The sequence below is a fragment of the Gymnodraco acuticeps genome, unplaced genomic scaffold, assembly GCF_902827175.1.
Source record: "Gymnodraco acuticeps unplaced genomic scaffold, fGymAcu1.1, whole genome shotgun sequence".
In the NCBI taxonomy this organism is placed as follows: domain Eukaryota; kingdom Metazoa; phylum Chordata; class Actinopteri; order Perciformes; family Bathydraconidae; genus Gymnodraco; species Gymnodraco acuticeps.
In genome coordinates, this window is record NW_022990502.1 from 2,907,413 (window position 1) to 2,929,065 (window position 21,653).

The window sequence follows — 21,653 nt, forward strand, 5'->3', positions numbered from 1 at the left end:
TGTTTCTTCCCCCAGTTGAAAAAGTAGACCATGAGGCCCTCTAGAATAACAAGGAATGCCTGGAGCAAAAGTAATCCTCCCCATATCACACAATAGGGGAGTATGTGGATTTGGTCTCCAGCACAGCTCTGAAAAATGTACAGATTGATAAGAACACTGCCCTCTTTATCATGAAAAACAAGGATACAGGTTTAACTGAGCAGGCTTACCCAGCTATCCATCTGACTTCCTGTCTCTTGTTGCATTCATCCTACACGAGCACTAACTGAAACCATACAGTCCCTGATTACACACATCAGGCTCCAGAGACATGTCGTCCTGGCAACTAATAACAGTGCTTGTACAGTCTTAATTTAATGTATAACAGTAAAATGATACTGACGTGACGATAACAAACCATACAGCTGATATATAGATCTTGATTGATTCTGATGTAGAAATTAAAAATACAACAACAGGACAGATGGTTTATAAAAAAAAAAATGTAAGGCATTATTAAGAGCTTTCTGTTCTCAGACTATTTTTATGTTGTTTTTTTTACATTTTCACTTTTCACAAATTAAAGGTGCAGTGTGAAATGACTGGCCAGAAATAGGTCCCCTTTGCTACTCGGTCCATAGAACCAAGTTTAAGAGAGAGGGAACACAGGGATTTTAGCCTTTGCAGACCATTTACATGCACTAAAACCTATAGAAAACTACAGGAAAGGGAAAAAAAAACAAAAAGCATAATAAGGACTTTATTGCCAAATAGGCTCCAATTTCCATATAAAATAAACCATTTGGTCAAAGTCACTATAGATTTTAGACTTCAGGATTTAGTATACCATGTTGTAAGATTCAGATACAGATGATGGTCTTAGCAGGATCCTCTCCACATATCAACACACTTCTGCTGTGTTTCATTCATATAAAACGGAAAGCTTTATAACAAGGTACATTTTCAAAGTATAAGCCAAATGTGAATATTGTAATCTTATGAACATCTAATCTCAAAATAAAAGCATGGGGTAAAAAGTAATGGTCCATTTACGCAACTAGCAAACTCTCAAATATGATTTAGGAAGTTTTAGGATTACAAACATGATCCCACCTGTGTCTCTGGCAGTGCACCTGGTGAGAAATGTTTCTTTAAGTGCAGATTTGGGATTTTCTCCTGATTTTCACTCTTACCTGAAGCAACATATCTGATTCTGACTGATGCATTTCAGCTTGATTGAAGCATCTGCATCAGCTCAACAGAGATAGAATATATGAGTTACTAAACATTAACATTTGCGGCTGATGATGATTTAGCCTGCCAGATACCTAACAATCAAACAAAGTCCAAATCCATGTTTATATGACTAGATTCTCTCATAACACTGGGTGTATTGTTTTGTGAGGCAGTGTCCCGTTTCATTCTACATGGCCTACAGTAATATATAGCACATGTTAGTGAGTGACCACCTAGAGGGCTGGACAGAGGCTCAGCGATCGGACCGAGCTTGGTGCCAACGTCATGAAGTTAGGGAGAGTTTTTGGTCACAATCTTCTTCCTTTAACATCTGGAAAACTCAAACTTTCTCCAATCGATTTTCCAAGTTTCACCAGCCAAATCAGGAGCATTCATAAAAGATGTGTTCTTGATGTCGACAGATGTATCTCAGAGAAATATACAAGACTTGGTAATACTAAGCAGAGTGATTTCTGCTCTGGATAAATTGATGTGATGGCAGCGAGAATGTAATGGGGATTGTTCGACTCTAAAAGGCCTGTACAACAACATTCTGTTTTACTGTCTGCAAATCCACCTTGTGATTTATTGTGATGAATTTCACCCTAAGCCAGGACATTCATCTGGTTGCTTCGTGTTATGTGTATCCTCCCTTCGAGTGAAAAGGGTTAGAGGAAGTGACATTTTTATAGAATCCAAATTGGGTCCAAGATTTTTATGTATTCATTCTAAATAAAGCTTAATGTTTAGAGGGAGACAACAGGCAGACTGAGTTCATCCGGTATTTGACAAATGGGAAGAGAGGGGAGTTCCAAGAGGGGATGTGGAGCGGGCCAACGGGAGGTGGAGCTCAGGACAGAGTGGAGAGTGTTGCATGTTGGGAAATGTTTTTTTTATGCCACTGAATTCTCTCCCCACTAAATATTTGGTAACACTTTAGAATGCCTGTTATTAAGAAATGGTACAGTGACAGTTGATTCGCCTTAGTTGAATAATGATTTCACAGTTATGCAATTATAATAAATAAGGTTTACTAATTATTATGCTTTTATTTATTTAAGAACACATTATTGTAACAGTTAATTTTTGCACAAATTATAAAATTATAAATTCAGTATTTGTTAATGATTGCCAAAGGACTTGTAATCCTTTAAGGAAATGCTTGTCAAATATTAAGCTGGACCAGCTACTGGTTATTATTGATCAACTATTTGGATGGTTAGAAAGTTTAATAACTATTATTCCTTGTTCAATGAAAACAAATAATAATACATAGTTTGGTAAGCTTCTACATTTAGGAATCATCTTAATTTCTTTAGCATAATGATTATGATTTCTGATCCAATAATCTATGTAATGTTTTACAAAATATGTATTTAATGTGTTCAAATCATATCATAATGAATGCAGCAATAAACGTTGAATACATATTTTACTAATGTAATAATAATGTAATTGTCCTTTTATCAGCTACAATAAATCATTTATAAACTAGTTATTTCATATTACACAAACTAATGAAATGTACATTTATCAAAGCTTTTCTAAAAACAAGCAAACATTATCAATTATCATTTAATTGTCAGAAGATACAAATATATTTACTCATCAGAAAAACTCCCTCGGAATATCGTGGCTGATCCCCGCAGGAACAAAGACTCCTGAACAGCATTGAGCTGCATTAACATTATGGGATGAGGGTGCAGAGCAGCCGCAATGAAAATAGCTCTTTAGTTTTGTTTCTATGGTTACATTCAGTGTTAGCTTGCGGCGCTACATACAGCTGTCCTCTGATTGGTTGTGAATCGAAAGGTTAGCGGTATAGGTCAAAGTCACAGCTCGAGATTGTCTCTGCGCTCCAAGTTCAAATTATTTCAACTTTGACCTCGCTGACATTTTGACGGGCAACCAATCAGATGACAGCTGTATGTAGCGGTGCAGGCTAGCAGAGGAGTGAACCACAGCAACATAACTTAACTGGCTGTTTCCACCGAAGGCTCTGACGTCCAGTATCACAGGAAGCTTCAGCAGTGTGGCTGTGAAGGGTGAACACAGAAGCTCTTAATAAGATGAAGCTCTAAAATGTGTTGGCTCCGTTTAGCTCTCTATAATGTGTGTAACTCTTTCAGCCGTGTTGATGAAGTTTGATCATCAGAAGTTGTAATGCTCCCCGCTGACCCGGGGGTTTTCAGGCCAGGGTGAAATACTGGGTCACCTGCTTCCACACAGATCTCTGGCAAATCACGAGGAGGAGGAGAGACCATTTGTCAGAAATTAACTTGACATGTTGATGAACTGTTCTGCGGAATATGTAACCTCCAGACACATATCTTAAAGCGGCTGAGGTAAGTGACTGCAGTCGGATTACACTGTCCAGGAACGTGCATTATATATTTGAGAGGTGAGAAGCTGTATAAAGTAAGCAAGAAGGAAAGATTCCTGTTTCGGGCGAATCGGTCACCATTTCCAGGCAGATCAAAGCCGTCCATGCAGCCAAAAGCACATTCTTTCTTTCACACACAAGAAAGCTTTTATTCTCCAAAGCGTTGCAGCCAGCAGGCTTCAGTAAGTCCTCGGGGAGAGTGACCCACCCGCTGAGTGAATTTCTCGAAAAGTGGCTTGGCCCCCAGCCCCTCCCTGTAAATCTCACCTCCATTACTTAGCACTCAAGCACGCACGCATTATCATTCCTCTCCCCTTTTTTCACTTCCTCCCTCTCCTTTGTGTAACTGCTCTCTGAGAGACGATGAGCATCAGATGCGTAATTGCTGCTGGGATCTAAAGGCCTGGAAGCACCTGTGATGTACGAGATGAGACAATTACACACATGACAAGGTAATTAGTAAAGGGAACATCAAGTCCATTTTACAACCTTGAAGACTTCCTTATTTCAGTGATTATCAGTGACAGTGGCCATGTGTGTCCCATTATCACATGACTGAGTTTGCACAGCTAAGATGTGGCTTTGCTCTTGGTTTCAATCCAAAATTAATCTTCCTTTCCAAGCTGGGCATTTTGAATTGAACTGTATACATGGGATGGTACCAAAAAATAAATAAATAGGTGGCTTAGACTGTTCTAATATGTTTTAGAATCTGTGAAATTGTTACCTGTAAAAATTCATAGTCATGCATAGTCTTTAAATGTAGATCAGGCCGACAACACACAGTTGTATTGCGTTTCAACATATGTTACTTTTAGGTTACCATTCAACATATGGTATAAATACAGCTTCAAAGTAACACAAACGTCCTGAAGAAGACACGCTGATGTGGTAACCATGACACCTTGATCTCTTTGTGTTTGTAATGGTTAGTATTGGAATAAAGTCTGTTAAAGTGAATGAGTGTTGCCAGGGCCGTCCCTCCCTACTTGTCCCTATTGTGAGTGACCTGAGGCACCCTCTTGCCTCTTACTTTGAACTGTTGCCATCCGGGCGGAGATATCGTGCCCCTTATTTAAAAAAAGAACAGATCTAGGCTGTCTTTCGTCCCACAAGCCATCAAACTCCTGAATAAATGATGGCTAGGACGCCCTGTTTACCCAGCTGGTCTGGCCCTGTCCCCCCTATTTCACAAATGAGGGCCTATAGGCCCCTTGTCATGTCTGCTGATATCTGGTTTTCTTATGTCTGTTTGTTTTTATCTGTGTCTATGTTGTTGTCAGTGATGTATTGTCTTAACTTTTTAAATGCCTCTGTGATGTGCTGCAACCCATTTTCCCCTCGGGGACTAATAAACTAATACTATACTATACAGCCAGATCACGCAGACTGTGTGGGGCCTCACCTTGGGGAGGGGGCCTCATCTTGCAGAGGGAGCCTCAACTGAGCCGCAAATGTGGCACACCTATGCGCTTATGCGGCGCAATTAGTGTGGCGCGTCACGGTTTCACGCTGCGAGGCTCCACTAGCACAACTCCCCCCTAACCCCCCGACGCTCGCGAAACAGAGGGCCTCATCATATAACTTTGCGTGGGGCCTCAAGTTGACCAGGGACGGCCCTGAGTGTGACCTTAAGAAGCTGACCTTCTGTGGCCATTTTGGATTCGATAACTAAAAAAACAATCAATTTAAAACTCTAGAGAATCTGTTGGGATTGCCTAAAAGCAAAATAAAACATTTTACTACTAACAGTGGTGAGCAACCTTTTCAGGAGAACCAATTTTTCTTTGTATCACGGTGTCTTTTCAGTTTTAAGCAGTATCAACAAAGACTTACAGGTTCTCTTTCTCTGTCATTTCAACAACTTTAGAGACCTGCAGAGTTAAGACTCAGGAGTCTACAGCCATGGAGAGGCTGTACTGAGGCTAAGGGCTACATGCTAGTGTCAGCATTTTACATGCTCAATGATAAGGTTAGCATGTACAATGTTTACCATGTTAGTGGTGTGTGTTAGCAAATCTATAACACATTTTTACTAGAAAAAAAGTCAGAGGATAACCAAAGTCAATGAGCTTCATCTTCCAGGGACCATGTCTGTCTCTGCAATATTTCACTGCAATCTATTCATAGTTGTTGAATTTGTTCAATACCATCTTTTTGTGTGTGCAGCAGACAGCGTTAGAAGAGCCTTTCAGGAACGTTAAACATACCCTTCAGGTTTTTTTTTAAAAACACGGTCAGATATTTTATGACTCGAATGTATCACTAATGCTAACCAATGTGAGGCACAAACTGGACCAAAGTAGGGGACCAATGAACTGACTGATTGGTGGAAGTCATGCTACTATCATGGCTAGTAACAAGAATTAAAGAAAATAAAGTTGTTGTCTTTTTTATACGCATTAAGCAGAGCCAAAACGATGCAATTTAAAAAACATATCTATATAACGCATTATAAATTGCATGTGGGGAATGTATTGCTATTTACATCCCACCTGGACATTGTTGTTACATATAGTATACATGGGTGTGGTTGGACTTCATCGGGGGAAGGGGAGATTCATGCTGAAACAATCTACCAATAACGGTTCAATATGTGCAAATAACTTGCAGACACCAACGGCATTCCTTTGAACTCTTCTCAGTTTTTTCTCCTTAAATGCCATTTGGTGGTATGTAATCCTTGGTAGCAGCTTAGCAGGACACCATTGTTGTTTGTGAAGACTGCCGCTCTGTCACGAGATCTGCTCAAAGAATCACTGCACGCTGTACCTCAGAGGCACAAGGGAATCGTTCCCAGGAACAAGAGAGGAGAACACATGATGTTACCCATGAAAGTACAACAAAACATGTACGTACCACATACAGCACAATGGCTACTGTAAAAGAGCAAAACATTATCATCCATCAAAAATCTAATCTTTCCCTCCGTGCTGTGATATGCCTTTTCATATTGTGTCCTATTGTTGGCTGTAGGGGGTCTGTTGTTATGGCCCATTGTGTTCGGGGAGTATTCCCCACTTCCTATAGATGTCAGGTGTCAATTACGTCATTCAAACTTTGTGAAGGTAATTATAGAAAGCCACAATGTCTTGGAGCAAGAATATACTCCGAAATCCTCTGATATGGACGATGACATCAGTCCACAGCAACCGTTTTTAATTTCATAACTTCATAATAAAACTGTCATGGTCATTGTGAGGTTATACCCAGAGTCCTGCACTCACAGCACTCCAAACCCAATATTGATATTGCTGCAATGAGATCAGCTGGACCCCGCTGCATTTCATTACGCTGTGCAACTGGAGCATGTGGGGAGAATAAGTGAGCCCCATAAAAGTGTGAGTGTGCTGAATGGCTGGGAAAGGTGGAGGCTTGCATTCTTAAAAACACGGGAAGCGAGAGAGAGGAGCGAGGTTTTACTGCAGAAGGATTGGAGAGGTGACTGGGATTTCATCCAGGCAGATAGTCTAGTTTCGGAGATGGTTTAAACAGCTGAGCCGGGTCACAGAACAATGTTGACCAGCCAGGTCCAGGACCAGGACCGCTGGAGGTGAGCGGGTCCACCAGGGCCGGTCTGAGCTCTCAGACAGGACACCGGAGCTGCTGCTTCTCCCACTGCCCTTGTAACACGGCCCCCCAATCCCTATATTATGACTATAATCCAGCCATAAAGAGTTATAGTCGTGGTATGAGGTCTCGACTCGCTAATGAAATAGTAAGTACTTTACGTCCTCGTGTTGACTTTAAACCACAGAGCTGAACGCTGGCCAGGCTGATATCTGACTCCTGCTCTCTTCCTGTCCTGAGACATGACATACTTTTCTTCATTTACAGGGACACATGTTGTTTAGAGATACTGTATAAGCAACAAAAACTCAACTAACATCCTGAATACTGTATGCCAAGTCAAAAGCATAGTTTCAGAAATGTGCTCATCTGCTTTCTTACCGAGAGACAGATGAGAACATGGATGCTATTTTATTCAAGCAGAGTGGACAAGAGGCAACCATGGTCTGAAATGTGACGGCATGGCCTTAAACCTCCCCAGTCTCAACAGGGGGCGACTCCAATGGTTGCAAAAGAGTCTGCTTCTGTAGAAGTCTATGAGATGATTAACCTACTTTTCGCTGTTGCTGTGGTCCTGAGTCCTGCATCCTGAGTCGTGGCTGTCCCTGTTGCTGTGGTCCTGAGTCCTGCATCCTGAGTCGTGGCTGTCCCTGTTGCTGTGGTCCTGAGTCCTGCATCCTGAGTCGTGGCTGTCCCTGTTGCTGTGGTCCTGAGTCCTGCATCCTGAGTCGTGGCTGTTCCTGTTGCTGTGGTCCTGAGTCCTGCATCCTGAGTCGTGGCTGTCCCTGTTGCTGTGGTCCTGAGTCCTGCATCCTGAGTCGTGGCTGTCCCTGTTGCTGTGGTCCTGCCTGACGCTCACCTTACTACTTCTTTGATGGCTCCCACAGGATTGTTGACATCCACCTGGATCGATCTTATTATTATTTATAGACACATGCATTTTCCAGCATTTGGCCTACCTATGTTGTAAATGTATTATCTCTTCGATTTACACACGGCATCTATTGCACGTCTGTCCGTCCTGGGAGAGGGATCCCTCCTCTGTTGTTCTCCCTGAGGTTTCTTCCATGTTCTCCCATTAACTGGGGGTCTTCTTTGGGAGGGATCCTTGTCCGTTGTGAGGGTCCAAGGACAGAGAGTGTCATATTCATATTCTGAACAAACTGTAAAGTCCACTGAGACAGATGTAAAATGTGTGATATTGGGCTATATAAATAAACTTTGATTGATTGATTTATTTCCTCGGTAAAGCTTGTCACTCCCTAGTTGTTTTTGTTCAAGATACATTTTTGGCTTCTTTGCTTTCATTGCAAAACAGCCGAAAAAGACGAGACCGACCTCCAGCTAAGATCCTCAGCTCGGGTTTAAACCCTGGCCTCACACCAACTAAAAATGAAGGTTGTTTCTTGACAGAGTCTATGAGTCAATATGAAGCTACAACCAGGAGAAGGTTAGCTGAGTTTGGCATGAGGACTGGAAACAGTGGCTAACAGCTAGCATGGCTCTGTCCAAAGGTAACACACATCTAGTTTGTTTATCCGTACAAAACCTGAAGTTAAAAATGCCTCACTAACAACATGACTGCAGTAAATCACGGTGCCCGGCCAATAAATAGTCCATAACCTCTAGTTGCAACACAACTTTAATTTTTACCACACTGAGGCCATTTCCTGTTGCTAAGCTAAACTAAATGTCTCCTGGTTCATGCTTGATATTTGAACAGTGACACTTACAGATTCATGCTAAAACAGTTACAGCAGCCCAGGTAGAGAGGTGTCATAAAGTGGTGACCTGACTCCGTGTCAGCTGTACAGTAATATCTATCTGAGTAAGTGGAAGTTTTCCCCATCTCATTTCTAAGATGAGGAATGTTCTTTTTTCTTCCGAAATGTATATGGCCACTCAAACGCACTTGAGAGTGGTCAAGCTCATCTCACTTTCCTGCAGTCACCTCGACCAAACTGTTCAAAGAAAGATTCTGCACTTATGTATCGTTTCCCTTCCAGTGTTCCTCAGAAGCATGATGGCCATTAATCCACACAATATACAGTCATGCACTGTGCACAGTGGCGGCTCCAGAGTATTTTCGTTGGGTAATCTATGGTAGGGCTAACCCATACAGTGGTGGGGCTCAAGTCAGTATTTGCAATGCAATTACATACACGCTATATCGCTCCCCTTGACAGTGAAACACCACGCGTGAGGTTTAGATTATTTCCCTGTCTCAATCAACATTGAACTGTATGAAATAAAAAGGCACATTTGTCTTGTAGTAAATAAAAAGGGCGACCTGGAGCCAATCCTGCAATTTCTCCACAAGTGAAAGAGTTGACATGCTGAAAACCCAACCCCTGCAAGGGGGTCTGGGGGAATCCTCCCCCAGGAGATTTTTTGAAATACTAACATAAAATACACATTCTGGTACTCTCTTGAGAAGAAAAATAAATAAATCTATTACTACACGACATATTTAAAAAATGTAATACCATTTTAGTTTTTTGTCACTTTGTTCTGAAAGCTGAACCTGCTGCTCCTCACTGAAGAGAGAAGAGGCTGTGAATGACTTTACATTGTGGATAAGGGTGGATAGCCCCCATTGTTCTGTGTGTCAAAATGAAAGACAGCCCACACACCTTTCAATCATCAAACCGTGTTGATTTCTATCAACACGTAATGTTGTATCGATGTACACTGAACAAAAATATAAATGCAACACTTTTGTTTTTGCTCCCATTTTTCATGAGATGAACTCAAAGATCTAAAACATTTTCTATAAACACAAAATAACCATTTCTCTCAAATATTGTTCACAAATCTGAAAATCTGTGATAGTGAGCACTTCTCCTTTGCCGAGATAATCCATCCCACCTCACAGGTGTGGCATATCAAGATGCTGATTAGACAGCATGATTATTGCACAGGTGTGCCTTAGGCTGGCCACAATAAAAGGCCACTCTGAAACATGCAGTTTTGCTTTATTGGGGGGGTCTGGGGGGGTCCGAAAACCAGTCAGTATCTGGTGTGACCACCATTTGCCTCACGCAGTGCAACACATCTCCTTCGCATAGAGTTGATCAGGTTGTTGATTGTGGCCTGTGGAATGTTGGTCCACTCCTCTTCAATGGCTGTGCCAAGTTGCTGGATATTGGCAGGAACTGGAACACGCTGTCGTATACGCCGATCCAGAGCATCCCAAACATGCTCAATGGGTGACATGTCCGGTGAGTATGCTGGCCATGCAAGAACTGGGATGTTTTCAGCCTCCAGGAATTGTGTACAGATCCTTGCAACATGGAGCCGTGCATTATCATGCTGCAACATGAGGTGATGGTCGTGGATGAATGGCACAACAATGGGCCTCAGGATCTCATCACGGTATCTCTGTGCATTCACAATGCCATCAATAAAATGCACCTGTGTTCGTCATCCATAACATACGCCTGCCCATACCATAACCCCACCACCACGGGACACTCGATTCACAACATTGACATCAGAAAACCGCTCACCCACACGACACCACACACGCTGTCTGCCATCTGCCCTGAACAGTGAAAACCGGGATTCATCCGTGAAGAGAACACCTCTCCAACGTGCCAGACGCCATCGAATGGGAGCATTTGCCCACTCAAGTCGGTTACGGCGACGAACCGGAGTCAGGTCGAGACCCCGATGAGGACGACGAGCATGCAGATGAGCTTCCCTGAGACGGTTTCTGACAGTTTGTGCAGAAATTCTTTGGTTATGCAAACAGATTGTTGCAGCAGCTGTCCGAGTGGCTGGTCTCAGACGATCTTGGAGGTGAACATGCTGGATGTGGAGGTCCTGGGCTGGTGTGGTTACACGTGGTCTGCAGTTGTGAGGCCGGTTGGATGTACTGGCAAATTCTCTGAAACGCCTTTGGAGACGGCTTATGGTAGAGAAATGAACATTCAATTCACGGGCAACAGCTCTGGTGGACATTCCTGCTGTCAGCATGCCAATTGCACGCTCCCTCAAAACTTGCGACATCTGTGGCATTGTGCTGTGTGATAAAACTGAACATTTCAGAGTGGCCTTTTATTGTGGCCAGCCTAAGGCACACCTGTGCAACAATCATGCTGTCTAATCAGCATCTTGATATGCCACACCTGTGAGGTGGGATGGATTGTCTCGGCAAAGGAGAAGTGCTCACTATCACAGATTTTTTCAGATTTGTGAACAATATTTGAGAGAAATGGTTATTTTGTGTATATAGAAATTTTTTAAGATCTTTGAGTTCATCTCATGAAAAATGGGAGCAAAAACAAAAGTGTTGCATTTATATTTTTGTTCAGTGTATATAGAGATGTACTACCGCAAAAGTATTCTCCGTCGGGACTTCCTGCAACAACACCACGCCGTTATCGTGATTCTGATTGGCCAGAAGACATTATCAAAGATGTTTTATCGAGAAGACAATCACTACGTGACAAAAGTTTTCAAAACCGTTTCTGGTCTTCGGTATTTCCAGATAAGTGGCTACTGAAATAAATCTTACTAACTGCCGTCTGTGCAATTTACTCCGCGCGAGTTGGCGGACTTTATTTTGCTTACCTTAAAAGGTGGGGTAGGTAAGTTTGAGAAACCGGCTCGAGATCGCTAGAATTTGAAAATACACAACCGGAGAAAATCTGCCACTTCCTTACAGAGCCCCTCCTCCAACACACACGAACGCGCACATGACCAATGAGGGCACGAGATAAGTTTGTGCCCCGATGGCAGGCTGACAGGCAGGTAGGCCAAAAATCCGTTTAGCCGGCCCGGCTAAACGGATTGGTTGTACTTTTTACAGTATTACGGCTTCCACAGATGACATTTTTTTATGGATTTTTTGTCAAAGCACTTAAGATATTCATTGCTATCGGGATGTTAAGAGTATTCCATGGAATATAACAAAAAGTGTATCTCGAGCCGGTTTCTGAAACGTACCTACCCCACCTTTAACATCATTTTTCATGGTGGGGCTAAGCCATTTCTTGGTATGGCTGTAGCCTACCCCAGCCATACCCTGGCGCCGCCACTGGTCATGCAGTACTTTTTTCCCATTTGTTTACATATTTCCCAAAATAAATGTACAGTATGTGGAGATGCCTGGTGAGAAATGAAAGGATTTTTGTACACGAGCACCGCCCACGGTAACAATGACGGACCAGGTAATGACAGGGTATAGCATTTCAGTGAGACCATAGAATGACAGGGGTACGCTGAATGACTTTGACCTGGGACCGATGTAGTCAGACAATATGGCTGCAGAACAAATGAGGTGCTGAGGGACTGCAGCGAGTCTCCTCCCTGTGAACATTGTTAATCCTACCCATAATGCACACTGAGATGGAGTCTACTTCATGACACAACGCACATCAGGAGTGGACAGTATGTCTGGTGAATATTAAAATCAATGAACAGAGTATTGTAGTATCACTGCTCTGAGGACACACACACACACACACACACACACACACACACACACACACACACACACACACACACACACACACACACACACACACACACACACACACACACACACACACACACACACATCACACACACACACACACACACACACACACACACACACACACACACACACACACACACACACACACACACACACACACACACACACACACACACACACACACACACACACACACACACACACACACACACACACACACACACACACACACACACACACACACACACACACACACACACTGCTTTGGGCTGGTGTGTATTTTGTGAGGTGCCTGTGATGATGACCAGTACAGCAGACTATACATTGCAGCCGCGCTGAACTCTTTAAACCGAGCACTCAGCTCGAGAATATGAAGATGGCTTTGTGAGTAAGGAAATGAGGCCTGCTTACTCTCACTCTCAATGCCTCAGTTCTTGTTCTCATAAACTTTAAATTATAATAATAACCTGCAAACTATCAACGTTTAAAGCCGTGCACCTGTGCACAGGAAAATGCACTCACATGCTACAGCAGGTCTGCCTTCCATGATGGCACAAATGTCCTGTCCCCAGCTCCATGAAATGTGACTCCCAGAAGGCCGAGTGTTGAGGCCTTCAGACACCTGCGGGGGCTTAGCCGTGACAGCAGACAGTCAGCAGTGACACGAGGAGCTTATGGAGCAGGAAACTGCTTCATGTGAATGTATGGGACAGCTTCAGCAATCATCTGCATTATTGCAATTCCTAATGGTAATGCCTATAAAAAGCCCAACAGGTGACTCTGAAAGAGAAAGCTTTATAAATAATATAATAAATATATTGATAGCAGCCAAACATAATTTGCCCGAAAGTGATTTACAAGGCTTTAAGTTACTGTTTTCCGGTGCTTAATGTGAACAAATTGAAACATTGCCTGTAACCCTGACAACACAGTGACATGGTAATACCACGGAAAGGTTGGATTTGACCCAGACGAGTGTATAATGAGGTAAAGGAATGCACAAGAGCTTATTTCATTAGAAAAGGGCTTATTTCAAGTGCTGAAGGCACTGTAAGTCACATGTATCACCACATGTGTACATATATATGTAAGGTATGTGGTGCTCACATTGATAAGGGCTTCAGCCTGCTCTGGCCAACACACTGAAACTGATAGTAGTTCATGCATAAACAACGTGATGTCATGAATCTGAAATAAATGACAAGCATTAAAGGTCCATCAATTTAACAACTATGAAATATCTGGAAACAAAAAACCCCAGTTACTCCTTTTATACGCTGGCCTCAGTACAAATGGTTGATTATAATCAGAGAAGTAAAACGAGGCTTAAGACATGATTGACCAAGTCAGTACCATATTTCACAATGTTTCCATTCATCCCCAACTACAGTAAAAAGGGATGCATGGTACACCAGCCAGGAGAGCTGAGCACAACATGTTCAATCTGACAACACTAAAATGAGATACATTTCAAATATATTTCAGATGGTACAGATTATGAGCCGTACCTGCCAGACTAATGACTTTCAAGGAGTTCAAAGCAGGATGCACCTGGAGTCTTCCCTGTCCATGGAGTACTGTTGTATTGAACCATAAACATATCAGCTGTTGTTTATGTGCAATCACAGAAACATGGGCTGCAGTAAAAGGCCAGCCACACTAGTTTGCACTGGTTTCACAGGTGTAGTTAATGATGAGTTAATGGCTGCTTACCATTCAGCTGTGAAGGTTCTCAACAGCATTCATTAAAGGGGCCCTATTCTGCTCATTTCCAGGTTCATATGAGTATTTATGCCTCATATTTGTCATTCTAGTCGGACCCATTAGAGCAGGGTTCTCCAACACGTCGATCACGAGCTACCAGTATCTCGCAAGCCCTCACTTTACAAATACGTTTTTTAATTTTTTATTTAACGCAATCCGTCATCGCCACGGAGGAGCACACAGCCTCTGTGAGCGAGCGAGACAGAGAGAGAGCACACCTTTATCTACTTAATGTCATTCCAATGTGTAGCCTACTATAGGACAGTAAAAATAAATAAAAGCGTGATTAGTAAAATATGCATAAATAAAAAGAAAGAATACTAACTATAGGTAACATAAGATAAGAATAAACACGTTTAAATGATTTGTTATTGGTTGTGATCATATTCTAAAGATGATTGGATTATTGAAAAGTATACAGCTCCCTTTCATGAGTGTTGAGAGCTGTATCCATCAATTCATTATGTGCTCAAAGTGCACCAGATAGATGCATTTCACTTCAACATTTAAAAAAAAATCTTCCCGGGGCTGCATGCCCCCGGACCCCCCTAGAGGAGGTGAGGACCCCCCCCCCCAAATAAAGCAGGTTCAAATAATTAAATTGCATACATTTTCTTTTAGTAAACACTGAAAACGGGTCCCACAGACCCAAACAGCACATAAAGGTAAGTGTATAATAATGTGTAAATAACTGTATTGCATTGTTTTCTTAGGTGTATGCGCAATTACTTCATACTGTCTTTGTCTTTTTCATCCTGCATTTATTGGGCCCCCCTCAGAAAATAACTGGCCCCAGCCAAATTGGCCTAGAACCGCCACTGCCTCCACCATGAGGTGTCTCCACATTACTGGTTGGATTGCCATTTCATTTGTTGCACACATGCACGTTTAGTGCACGTATCCTCAAGAGAATGACACTTTGGTGATCCTCTGACTTTTCAGGTAGTGCAAGTATCAGGTCACATTTCTAATTTCTTTAGTACTTTGATTACCAACATACCTGATCAACTAGGATATATTCCCATCAGACTCTTTTTGTTTCGTCCTAAAGAGTATTTGTTGGCATGCTAACAATCTGTAACTAAGATGGTGAAACATGGTATACATTATAACTTGATAACTAGCGTCGGCATGTTGTCAATGTGAGCAAGATAGCATGCTGGTTAGCATGTTGTCAATGTGAGCAAGATAGCATGCTGGTTAGCATGTTGTCAATGTGAGCAAGATAGCATGCTGGCTAGCATGTTGTCAATGTGAGCAAGATAGCATGCTGGCTAGCATGTTTGATACATTGTATTGCTGTAAAACCCTTGCAGTGAAACTTGAGCACACCAATAGAAACTCTCAAGGGGGCTGCATACATCCATGCCATTGATGTAAGTCTTTAATAACAAAAACCCTCCATACAAAAGTATCTGTACACGGTCACTTACTGAACTTATAGCATGTGATGGAAATGATCAGGTTTTATCTTTAGTATTAAATACAATAGCTCTCCACGGAGCGGGCAGAAGAGTCATGGCGGCGATGCAGAGCAGCCGTCTGCCTCAGGACCAGACACCGGTAATATTGTTTGTTTCTAGCCTTTTTAGGCTTTAATAGAAGTCTAACAATATTAATGAGCGACATCCCATGTGAGTGGGGAACATTAAACTAAATATGGATTTTCTTTTAAACAAAGCACACAATCATTGAGACTTAAATAATGCAATCATTGAATACCAGTGCAAGAAAGCATTCAGAACATGGACACAGGACAACATCACAGACCATGGAAAAGAGACATTTGCTATTAACACTTACAGTAAAGCCTGAGTGAGACATCCCAACAGAATACAGACACACAATGAACTCTTTGCTCCACTGAATATGAGAATCAGTGACGTGGCATTAACATGGATGTTATTATTAATGGGGTACATTCAAATTGAAAAATAAAAAGAGAGTAATCGAGAACATGGAGATGGACAGAAAAACAATTGCACCGTATCCCTGCCATGTGCTGAGCTCCAAGCGGACACCCGCTCCTCACCTAAAGACCTGAAGGAGACCCTGGACTCCGAGTGGAGAATGACGGGGGGGGGGGGGGGGGGGCTCTCTGGTTATGACTCTCACTACATTAGTGGGGGCAAAACCCTGCTGACAAAGGTCATTGGTGGGATTCATTGAAACCTCACTGTAACTGTTGCATGCTAGTGTGAAGCTGCGACACACACGTCGTCCACACACACACGTCGTCCACACACACACGTCGTCCACACACACACGTCGTCCACACACACACGTCGTCCACACACACACGTCGTCCACACACACACACACACACACACACACACACACACACACACACACACACACACACACACACACACACACACACACACACACACACACACACACACACACACACACACACACACACACACACACACACACACACACACACACACACACACACACACACACACACACACACACACACACACACACACACACACACACACACACACACACACACACACACACACACACACACAGTGAATCTTGCAGTTCAGAGATAATAATGTGTGTGCAAGAAGTAAAGAGCAAACGAGGTACTGCATGAAGGACTTGAAACACGCTTGACACACTTTGGAGTTGTTCTGAGTTATGGTCCCATGTCTCCTGGATCAACAGACTTCACTGAAGAAACTGAAACACTGACATTAATGACATGTATTATGTCAACAACTTTCACATAACTCTTAGGTTTGTTTAAAGCAATAATATTAAGTTGAACCTAATGTGTTGTATTTAAACTTAATAATATTGCTTCCAACTAACCAAACACAATCTGTTGACATACTGCATTTCATTAAAGTCAACGTTTCAGTTTTTTAGTGAACAACAACACTAATTCAAAAGGGCCATTGTTAAGCTCAAGTCCAAATGTAGTTGTGATTAAAAATGTCTGAATAATGAAGCATTGTTCCATCCATTGTTAAAAATATATGAATGCTGGCATCAAAAATACAAGTAAAGCTAACTGTCCCAATACTTACACTTCAACCGCATTTCATTTAAAAGATTACTATGGAAATGTTTACAATAAGTGCAAATTGGTCGTTATTCCAGAATAGCTCATATCATTGTTGATGCTGTGATGAGGGAGTGGACCCGCCCTGATGTCCCTGCATGTGTTTGTCCCTGTGCAAGTCTTCCATGCCTCCCTCTCTCCTCAGGTGCTAGCATCACTTATCAGAGTTCTTGCGCGGCCTCCTGAAGCTGGACATGTTCTCGTTCAGTGCGTAGATGCGCCTGGAGAACTCCTCGAAGCCGGCCGCGTCCAGCTCCCCCAGCACCTGCTCGTCACATTCCACCGCGACTGCGTGGTCCACCGGGATGGAGCGGTAGTCTTCCATCCGGGCCTCGTCTGCCACCCCTAACCCCAGCCCCAGCCCCAGCCCGGTGGCCTCTGTGCCCATGATCTCCTCAGCCTGCTCCACAGAGCAGCGCAGCTCTGGAGCCAGACTGACAGAGCCGTTCGTTGAAGCCGTGTGCTGACTGCTGTCCTCTCCAGTGTCCTGCACTGTCAGAGAGTGAGACGCAACAGTGCTACTGGTCGGTTGCTCCTCAGGTTCTTCTTCTTTATCTACTTCCATCTCTCCATCTGTGCTTCTGCATCTCCCCACCTCCACTTCTGCCTCCCTGCTCTCCTCCTTCTCCTCTCCGTCCTCGGTGGGCTCCGTAGACTTGGCCAGGTTGAGAGAGGCCATGCCGGCATCAAGGGAGGAGGACAGGTGTTGGGGTGAGGGAGAGGGCGCTGCCAGGGTCTGCTTTTCCCCCATGGCTGTGCTGTAGCTGGGAGGGGGAGTGGGCTTGTCTGCCTCTGAACTGGCCCTCTTCCTCAGGCCTCGGTCGGGGGAGCTGGTGTGGGAGGGGAAGCCCATCTCTGAAGCAGCAGACACACCCAGCTGAGACTTGGCTGGGACTGGGATGGAGCTCGAGACGTGATGTCTGTCACTGAGGAACAAAGAGAAAGACAGAAATAATCAAGGATGTAAATAAAAGCAATGACAATCAAACGACCTCTATGTGCAGTGTGACATTGAGATAAGACTAAGTAGCAATCTCTATAGCCAACCGTAAAGTGTCCCAGGCTCCCTTTGGACCTAATTCTCTACTGATCACCAAGCACCCAACTATTTCTCCCCTGTTCAAGGAAAAACACAGCTGCAGTTCTTTGTAAATCATTCCAACTTACAACATTCAGAAAACATTTGAGCATCCTGTGACTGCACTCAACTTTGTGCTGACTGGAAGTGCGCAGCAGGCGTCCGCCCAAATATGTCAGACATTCTCCTCCATAAAAGATAACAGACTCGGGGGGACACCATGCCTGGCCCCAGTACTAAAGCCATAAATGTACTTAAATGGGGGCCATATCGCCAACATTACAGGACTATTTAGCGCTCTGCTTAACTATTCCACTATGCCAGGAGCTGAAGCACTGTGCTGTTGGGGTCAAAGGTGAAGCAGGGCCTCCCGGGGCTCTCAAGAGCTTCACATGTGTTGCTTAACGAGTTGAAGGACATATCTTTTCAGTTGGACTTGCATTCATAATAGATGTCCTTGTAAATCTTTTCCTGTCGACAAAGCAAATCTTTATAACAATGGCGTTCGATGTATGGATGTATTGTATACTGCTCGTTGTCTGATGGACACTTCAACCACCAAACACATGACAGCTTGTTAAAAAGGGCCTGACCTTGTCCCAGGCTGGCCCCCTGCCTCTGTGGTCCTGACAGGGTTCACAGGCAGGACACTGCTGAGAAGAGTGAAGAAGTCTGTCTAGTTTTAGGAGACACTTCAAAGCCCCTGTGAAACCAGAAGCATCCACGGTCTGAATGTACAGTGTGTAACCGCTTATGGTTCCAACCTGTAAATACTGGATGGATCACTTTTAAGATATTTAGAGGCATACAGATGTATATATGTTGAATGGTCAACTAAAGTCAAAGTTAAGAAAATCAGCCAGGCGCAGGGTAATGACCTGATGGTGTGATGCGGTTGCTATGGAGAGAGCAGAGCAGGAGATGGACTGTGCTTTACTTGGCAGTGATGTCCATCAAAACACATCGTGTAATACAACAAGCATATGCTTAATTCTCCAGCAAAGCATTTTTAGCAAAATGGGAACAATGTGCTCTTTTACACCACATTTTCTGGGAAGAAAAATACAAAGAGAATGGATGAATTAGTTGCCATCTCAAACACGTTTCAGTGACTTTCCGAATGAAACCCCCGTGGGATCTTTGGAAGCCACTCCAAGGAAATCTAAGACTGATTTGTCCGAAAGAAGGAAAGCAAGACAGATGTCAGGAGAAGTCAATGATCATTTTGGTAAGTGGAAAATGTGATTCAGACTCTTTGAAACACAATACAGGATTGGAAACCAGAGACAACTGGTACTGAGCGAGAGGTTAAAGTTGACATTCATCATTTATAAGAAGCTAATAAGTTACTACCAGTCTTTGAGTTTGGTCGACTGATATCCTTACGCCATTGGCTGATTAGATGGCTTTGATTTGAATTACTATCAGCCATTTTCTTCCATCCCTCCCTCCAGCTGGCTCTCCAATGTAATCCATTTGGTGTGACGTTAGCTGCCCATCTAGGCCTAAAGCAAATGTATTAATGACGGTGTGATGACCATTTGATTTCATGCCACTAAGTCTTTTGTATAATGAGGAAGGTTCATATTTGGACCATGTCACTATGTTCCACTACAGCATGTTTGGCCTACATTTGATCTATTATTAGGAGTGTAACTTGCAGCAGTATATGAGTAACAGAGGAGGCTGGGTGTGTCTGTGAGGACTTCAGTCAAGTAAACCTCTGAACAGTCATAACAATTTTTTCTTGAAACATTTTGACTATTATATCAATGACATGTTTTTATTGTAGGCAATTAGGCCACACATGTATGGCCACTGTGAGCACGTGTGCTGGTTTAAGTTCCTGGGAACACAGAACTTCTGAAACACATTTCCTAAAATTGCTTGGAAAAGCTGGAACTCATACAGGCCAAATACTAACATTGCATGAGCGGTCTCCTGTTGACATTCTAGGTTAACTGCGTGAAATGTTTCAAATGAACATTAAACATTTTGCTATGTCCCCATTCTGAAATGTCCTTCTCCTTGCATAAATCCTTCTTGGAAGTTGTCCTTAAACTCCTCTTTTAAAAGGTGGAATGCAATTATAAGGATGGTGTAATGTTCATCCATCACTTGATGAAGAGTGACAGAATATTAACACTAATGGATCTTTTTTTTAGTTTAGATTAGATTTTTGACATATAATATATGGTTCCCACAGGATGAGTTCTATTACTTCCGTGGTCCCCTGACTTTCTGTGAGTTCCATCAGCATGTCAACGTTTTGACCTAGTTACATCTCTACAGGATGGATTAGCAGCATAATGTGCAGTCAAGAGGAGGAATGCTCAAGACGTTGGTGATTTCCTTGAATGCCAGCACGAGGTGACATTTTATTATTTGAAGTAAAATGTCTCAACAACTGTTAAATGCAAAGACGCAATATTTTGTGCGCACATTCAAGACTGGACTACTCATCTAGGGCCATTATCAGTTTAAGTGTGCCTATATATCTAGAGGAAACAAAGGAAGAAAGATCCCAGACACTTTCTGATAGGTGGACACAACCAAACATTAGATGCATATCCATACCTACAACAGACAATACTTTATTAAAACGTATAAATTGAGAAAACTGAAACGTTACATTAATTGAATGTATTATGTCAACAGATTTCACACAAATGTATTAGGTTAGTTGAAAGCAATAATATTAAGTTTAAATAAAAAACATTAGGTTAACCCTAACCCTTAATTAAAATCACCGTTTCAGTCTCTCAGTGTATGAGTGAGCGCTCCAAACACAAGCATTTTGATGATTGCCTCCTTGCGTTTTAGGATCCTATTTATGATAGTTGACAGACTTTTAAAGGCTATTATGGGATTAAATCTTCAATCTGGGACATTACTACTCCAATTCTGGACCCCAACTACACAGCAACAGTTTTGAGATGCAACTTTAGCCCAAAACCCAGAGATTATTCGTGTTTGCCTGCAGTCTTTCCATGGATTTTCCTCCAGCCAACACCGTGATGTAAGCATGACAACGGCTCAAAAGGTTGCATACTTTGGACTTCATTCTTGCAAAATATTCCCAGGC

The 21,653-nt window shown here is 42.8% G+C and overlaps 1 protein-coding gene across 1 annotated transcript in view; it reads right to left on the bottom strand.

Moving 5' to 3' along the window:
- Positions 1 to 16,865: 16,865 nt before the first annotated feature.
- The window catches only part of uvrag (UV radiation resistance associated gene), a 118,585-nt gene continuing 113,797 nt past the window's right edge, over positions 16,866 to 21,653 (bottom strand). Inside the window, exon 15 of the mRNA XM_034226822.1 lies at positions 16,866 to 18,416. Within this exon, the coding sequence (XP_034082713.1) occupies positions 17,645 to 18,416 (772 nt within the window). The 3' untranslated portion in view covers positions 16,866 to 17,644. The remainder of the gene's footprint in view (positions 18,417 to 21,653) is intronic.